Source organism: Kryptolebias marmoratus, linkage group LG24 (genome assembly GCF_001649575.2).
Source record: "Kryptolebias marmoratus isolate JLee-2015 linkage group LG24, ASM164957v2, whole genome shotgun sequence".
Lineage (NCBI taxonomy): Eukaryota > Metazoa > Chordata > Actinopteri > Cyprinodontiformes > Rivulidae > Kryptolebias > Kryptolebias marmoratus.
The window spans coordinates 19,734,096-19,741,316 of record NC_051453.1 but is presented as its reverse complement, the minus strand read 5'-3'; the positions used below and the strand labels follow the sequence as shown (position 1 = coordinate 19,741,316).

Below are 7,221 nucleotides of genomic sequence, written 5' to 3'. Positions count from 1 at the left end.
TTTTTTTTTTTTTTGCATTCCTTTTGCTGCATTATGTTATGCAGTTACTCACTGTGAATATTTGCTGAGAGGTGTGTTTACTTACAGCTTCCAAATTTAAGGGGACAAGCGTGGGCATCCATGGGGAAATCCTCCAGCTGCATGGGGCATTCTGCTGAGATAGTGAGTCTGAAAGAGGGAGCCGAGGATCAATATTTCGAAAATGAGTTCACTGTATGAAGATGAGACTTCATTATGATGATATGTGCTTTCACAGATAAACACATCTTTCTTGTTGCTTCATCGCAGTGGCTAATTAAATCATGTAAACAGCAGTTAAGAAGCAGCAATTATAGTTTGTCATCATTAGTGCATTTTAGATGATCAGCAGAGTTAAAAAAAAAACAATTCCAGCTGCAATAAGCAGCTGAACCACCAGAGGGACCATGATGAAGATTGATGAAAGTGTGAGAGTAGAAATGAGCTTTAATTTTTGCCACCTATGTGTAGGATTTCTATGAATTGCAAATGAAGCTTTGGTAGAAATAAAACGAGAAACAAATGAGTTCATGAGCATCACAATACAGACTGAGTGAAGGTCAGAGGAGCTCACAGTCTTGTGTAATGCTGCCCTCTCCTGGACACACAGGAAACATCCACATCTGCTCAATCTGAAGGCTTCTCTGCTTCTACTTCCTCAGGGTTAAGTGTAACTCAGGGTTTCATTTTATTACTGATGCAAAATGTTAAAGCAGCAACAAACTTCAGGGAACACAGATATATAAATGTCTAACAGCCCTGATATAGTTAGGAAACAGATTCTTCTAAATGCTCGATAAAAACAAATAATACAAAGAAAATTAAACGTGACTTTACGGCATATTAAAAGACACCTGCTGATTTACTGAAAATATGCCCCTACACCAACACACACACCTCAACACACACACTTCAAAATGATTTGATTCATTTGGATTTGCATGTCCAAATGTGTTTATTGTTTCAGGCAATGGAAAAAAATTTCTTAATTCTTTGTGTTTTTTCTATTAACTTTATATTCTTTATAACTGTTGGAGTGGTAAAAGAAGAAAACTAAATATATATATTTCTGACTTTATGACAAAAAAGACAGCAGTATGATTATTTAGGGTGCCAATTCATAAGCAGTCAAGCACAGAAAGTTGGACTTTATGTGATTTTATGTGACTGAACTGGTGTTTTCATATTTTTTATAGATTTTACACAATCACTGTTAAAGTTTTCTGATTTTTTTTATTTTGCTACAAAAAGTTCAACGTTCAGTGTGTTGATGTCACACTCTGTCTGAGATTTACAAAATCTTTGCAAACAAACTTTTATTTCCACAAATGTTCCACTTCTTATATGTCAAAACCTAAGCAGGTTTGTCTTCTTTCGCCCAGCGTGTCTCAGCCGGCTGGAGGACTTCCAGTTCTCCCTCAGAGAGAACAGAGTCAGCATCCAAACTCTCATTGACTTTCATTGTATCTGAGCTCAGAACTGGAAAACACTGCAGATTCTTAAAAATGAAGTTGACATTTAAATGTGTAATGACCAGCTGTCAGGGAGTGACAAACAGGTGTGTGGTTACCATGGTGACCACAATGAGCCACTGGCAGCAGCTTTAACATTTCATTTCATCTTGGCTCTCCTTACACTTCTCAAAATCAAAGTAAATCTAAAAGTATGGTTTAATTGTGACAAATGTTGGACTTTCAGGCAGAAGCTGCACTGACGCCTTGCAAACTTTCTTTAGAAATCTTCTAGTTCAATCTGTTGTTTAATTTTGTGTTTCCACAACACAAATAGGTCACAGGAAGTGTGTCATTGTGGATGTGCAACCTTGGAGATGGATATTTCAGCTATCAGAGGGTTAGTCTGGATTTAGAGAACCTGGACATTTTTTGGAGTTTTTCCTTGATCCACAGAGGAACGCTGAAAGAAACATGCAGCTTTGGCAGGTTTTCATTAGACAGATATGTTCACTGCTGGCCCCAAATCCGTCAGGACCAATTAGGACCAATTCACAGGAAATTTATCAACTGATGCAGAAGAAAGACAATCCCAGTTATTTATGTTGATATAGTCAGGTGACTGATATATTAGTGTTTAGTTGGATGCATGGACTGAAGCTCTGTCTCCTCAGAGATCTTTTAATGGTACAGTGGGTTGTGGCTCTGCAGACTACAGGACTTGTTTCCTAAACCAGCACCAGAGATGAGAGCAATTCATGCATAAAATGTTTCTCTAATAACCTCATTCCCAGAACACAAACGCATTAAAGAGCCATTGTGAAGTCATTTCTTCTTGTTGAGAGCTTTAGCAAATGCACTGAAGATCTGTGGCAATTTTAGAGGCAGATCGATAGTCATTTTGCAGTTGCAGCCATTTCCATCTCCTCAGAAATCCTCTGTGAATATTTGATTTGGACGATTTATTGTCTTGATAAGATAAAGACGCAGCACTGAAGTGAAAGTGGATGTAAATGTTGTTCAGACTCACAATATGCACTGGAGCAGGGACACCACCATGATGGAAAGGAAGGAAGAAATGTGCAGCCTAAACAGGCTTCATTAATACATTTATTGGTTGTAGAGCGTTTATTAGAACGTGGTAACTGACTCACTTTCTTTTCGTTCCCCACCTTCTCTGGATGACCCCTGCATTTCCTCTCCTACGTCTTTAGGATGTCTTTCCTGTCTTTTTTTTTTTTAAATACCAGTCTAAATGAGTTCATGAGCTGGTTATGTTTAAATGTCTACACAGGGGCATGTTTAGATGTCTAAAATGAATTTGTTCTAATCTGACAGAGCAACGTACAGTATGACTGTTATCAATCAATTATTTTGTATGTAAATACTTATAGCCTGGCCAACTTTTAGGAAGCATCTATATATTCAGGCCCCTCTAGTTTATTAGCCCTCCTGTAGCCTTCGGGTCAAATGAACCTGAAGTTACAAGCACTTCTCCTCCTCCTCTCTTCAGTTACGAGGGCTTTAGAAGGATTTCTGAATGCAGAAAGTTAAATTAAATCTGAAGTAATGTAGTTTAGTCTGTACTTTGGTGCCCAGACCCAAAGACAGGACTACTTTATTTACCCATACTGATCTCAGTCATGTCGGCTCTCTCAGCATCAGTTGCTCTGTCGTTTCCTGCCTCTCTCTCTCTCTCTCTCTCTCTCTCTCTCTCTCTCTCTCTGTCTCTCTCTCTCTCTCTCTCTCTCTCTCTCTCTCTATTTTCTCTTCATATATCCATCTACCTAATGAGCTGAAGGATATATCAATATATTAGCATTAATAGCCACTTACATTTAGCTCGCAATAACCGAATATAAGGATAATAATATTTTGTGGGCACTGATATTGCGTCAAAATACTCACAAGATGGGCTTTAATGGCTTAGAGCAGCTAGGCTGGCCATTCTATCTGAATGTACGAGTTTAAATTAGAGTTAAAATGCCCAGCTACAATATCACCTTCCCTTTAACTCAAGTAAACAATTATTAATAGGCAATATAAGCTGCACACAGTTTGCCTTTGTTTCATTCATTCCAAAATAATCCATCTGCTGCAAAACAACTTTTTAAACCTGTCTTGTGTTCAAAAAATTTTCAAAAGAAATGTTCAAAACCCAAAACCATTCTCTCTCAAAATAGCCACCGAGTCGTTATAACCCGACCATGGGTAAGTAGGAGAAGGTAGATGGATGGGCTTGTGTTATTTAACTCGTAGTCAGCGAATGCCTGCACTGATTTCTTGGATTAAAAAAGCCATTATTACTATAATTATAGAGGGACTCAGGAACAATGTAGGGGACCTAATGACATCCATGTATCAGAGTGTTGGAAGCAGGATTGAAAGGAATAGGGGTTGTGTTGTTGCCACAGCTGAAGTTAAAGACAGTGTGTGAGTGGAACACGAGGCTCAGGTCAAAGAAAACATTTCAAGCTCCCCTGACCTCCAATTTTCTGTACGAGGACAAACAAGATGATGCATGAGTGCACTGCTGACACACACAGAATGAGTGTGTGGGTTGTGTCGGTGCAGCAGGGGTCTCAAAAACCATTAAACCCAAATAAGAGGCAGGTGGAGGTTTTAGTCATCCCTCTACGGCTAATTGGATTACACAACATGCAGCTCTCCTGAGTCAGTGTTTTGAAATCTAAGACTGATTGGGAAAGAAATGTTTATCCAACTGCATAGTGGGCTGACAGCCGGAGAGCTCACCTCATGGTGTACAGAAGGGTCCCGTCATCCTTCAGCCGCAGCAGCTTGTTAGGTGTGGTCATGTTGTGCGCGATGGACTTTTTCCCGTTGAGGAAGAAGGTGTCGGGGGTCCAGATGTTACTGGCCAGCAGGTTATTCAGAGCCAGCATCTGCATCGGGCCTTTGAAGCAAAGCCTCTCGTCTTTCCAGCTTTGACGGAAAAAGACGTCAATGGTGTATTCCTGCAGAAAGAACCCTGAGCCACTCAGTCCAACAAAGATGGAGCATGTTAGAATTTGTAAGACCCTAAAGTGTTGCTTTATGTACCAGATTTACAAAACTTAATAACATCAAAATATTATTAGAATTATATTATATTATTATTAGAATTTAAGCATTTGCAGCCCTAATAAAAAAAAAATTTACTATGTATTTAGACATGCATCTGCACCCCTACTTCCCATGGCCTTGAACAGATGCTAAAAGAGTTAAGCTCCTCCTCTGCATACAGAAGAAACAAGAAATCCGTACATGTCTTATGTTAAATGCCCCCTAAAGAAAGATGTCATTCCTGTCATGCTCATATTGTTGCTGTCTTGCAGGAACCTTGTATTATCAAAAACATTTTTTTTAAAGGAAATAAAAATTAAATAATTTATTTTAAATTAAACAAACTCTGTGTGGTCACAAGCTCTGTTTGATGCATTTCACAGGATGTGCATGAAAACACAGACAAATGTGAAGGCTCAAGGATGACCATTTTAGAGCTGATTTATAATGAAGATACAAGGTTTTTGCTCCACGGTGATGACAAGCAACGTTAATCGTGTAAAAACGTTTGAAAACATGCCTAATACAGGGAAGGCAAACGTGTTTCTTACCATTTCAGTGTCAGACACTGGGCCAAAGCTGGTGACAAAGATGTTGGTTTTGATTTCTGTCACCTTCTCTGTGAGGGAAGATGGTTCAACATTACAACATGTTACTGTATGCATCTGACACCTGATACAGCTGTTATCGTACAGGTTAGCTTTTTATAGTAAATGCGACATTTTGCATCGTTTTGTAAAATAATACCAGCTTTTATTGTGAAAAAAGTTACTAAAGTTCTCAAAGTTAGACCAAATTTGTGACATATATAGTGTCTAATCTGACAGTCAAATGTGGTAATAATGTGTTTTGATCAAGGATTTGTTTATAAAAGAAAGAAGTTTGAGCTAAAAAGCTTTGACTGATGTATTGTTGCATTACAAATTTGACCTTTTTTTTAAAAAAAAGCTCTAACTTTAGTGCCTCCCTGTGGTCATATAAAAACAATACAAGTCTTGACTAGCCAATAATTATAATTTGATGGTGTTCACAGCAGCTCTCTGTGTGCTTCAGTGTGTTCATACAGATCAGACATTAAGGAGGTTTAATCAGATGAGCTGTCTTTGTCCCATAACGTAAATAAATCTTCCAGAGGAGAGAAAAGATGCAAAATGTGTGACCTCTTTTATGCTAGTTCTGCTTAAAGTTGTGTCTCTTTGGGTTTTTTTTTTTCTTTATTCATTAGACCTACCTCCCAGTCCAGGGCGAAGTCTGTTGTCATATCCATCAAGCAGTCCATCCAGGATGCGAGTGAAGATAGTGATGTTGTCGTTTAACTCGGCCTCTTTGGGAGTTCCAGTCACATCCTGACAGAAGCTGCATGAAAGCAATTTGAAGTTACAACCACGTTCGCCGCAATTTAAATGGCGACCCTAACTTGCTATAAAAAGAAAGCCAATTGTTCAGGAAAATATCCCAGAGAGAATCGACTCTCATTAAGCGCTGATGTTGCATTCAGAGAGAGCAGAAATCAGTTTCTTTACCTCAGACGGCAGGTGATGCTCACAAGCAAGACACAGAACCACGGACGTCTCATTGCAAAGCTGTAGCACATTCCATCTCCCATTTCTGAAAACACACACCCCTCCACACAGACACACACACCCACACACTTGATTAAAACTGTCTAAGCAGTGCTGCTTCATTTCCAATAACATCAGGATTAAAGAGCTTGTATAAATCTTTTAAAACACCTACAGCAGAAGAAAAAAAATCGAAACTGTTTAATTATGCAGGCTGAATAATCTGTTATCTTTACCCTAAATGCTCAAATAGTTGACATTCTTACTTTTAGACAACCTGTGTAAGACCTACATTAGTTAGCTGAAACTAAGATGGATGTTGGATCCTCTTCCTGCAGTCCAACCATACAGTCCCTTTCTGCTAAAGCTGTACATGTAAAATACTACTACACTGCTGCATAATACCAACAAGCAGATAGCCAGGGTTCTCAACAGGCACAATGATAATCTGCATCCTGCTGGACCCCCTCTGTGCTGCTAGAAGTCTGTGTCCACCCTCTTCAGCCTCCCCTTCATTCACGACCCCACTTATCCACACAGAACCGACTAAAACACACACACAAAGGCGACGAACACCTCCTCCCTCTTCTCTCATCAGCAAGTCTAACCGATGCAGCTCCTTTCTAGCAGCAGCAGCCTCTCTCCTGACGCCTTTTTCTTCTCTAATGCCCACTACATCTCACTCTATCTGGCCTGTAAAAGCACCGCTTTACTGCACAGCCACAGAGCCGCAGTTGCCAGAGCCTTACCACCCAAGACGATGCGCCGTCAAACTTTTTCAAAGGGTCTCTCGCACGCAGATTGAGCTCCTCTCACCAATTCCTGATATAAGAAACGGGGCTCATTTCAATGTCAGCGAGGTCTGGATCTTCCCCAGAGTGATTAAAATGTTGGCAGGGGGAAAAGAGCGGCTTCCCAACACTTCTGCTGACCGACCATCCTTTAGTTGGTCTCCGAGGAGCGCACAGAGAGAGAGCTTACGGCACAAAAATCCAATACTGTGTCCAAAGGCAAAGTGCGAGGCAAGATGTGGGCTCCGGAGCGAGCTGAGCGGGAGAGTGAGCAGAAAATAAGGAGGATGCTAGATCTGTGAGAGTGGAGGAGGGATGCAGGGAGGCTGGGGGGGA

General features: G+C 40.1%; 2 protein-coding genes across 3 annotated transcripts in view; one reads left to right on the top strand and one right to left on the bottom strand.

Moving 5' to 3' along the window:
* gabra5 (gamma-aminobutyric acid type A receptor subunit alpha5) overlaps nt 1–7,169 on the bottom strand; it is a 31,274-nt gene extending 24,105 nt beyond the window's left edge. Inside the window, exons 1-6 of one of the 2 annotated variants that reach the window (XM_017423488.3) lie at nt 6,844–7,169; nt 6,056–6,156; nt 5,764–5,888; nt 5,084–5,151; nt 4,224–4,444; nt 86–168 (exon numbers count right to left, since the gene is read on the bottom strand). In XM_017423488.3, the coding sequence (XP_017278977.1) occupies nt 86–168; nt 4,224–4,444; nt 5,084–5,151; nt 5,764–5,888; nt 6,056–6,138 (580 nt within the window). In that variant the 5' untranslated portion in view covers nt 6,139–6,156; nt 6,844–7,169. The other variant, XM_017423489.3, reaches the window with a different exon arrangement.
* The window catches only part of gabrb3 (gamma-aminobutyric acid type A receptor subunit beta3), a 72,694-nt gene that overhangs the window by 18,576 nt on the left and 46,897 nt on the right, over nt 1–7,221 (top strand). The gene's annotated exons all lie outside the window — the stretch shown is intronic.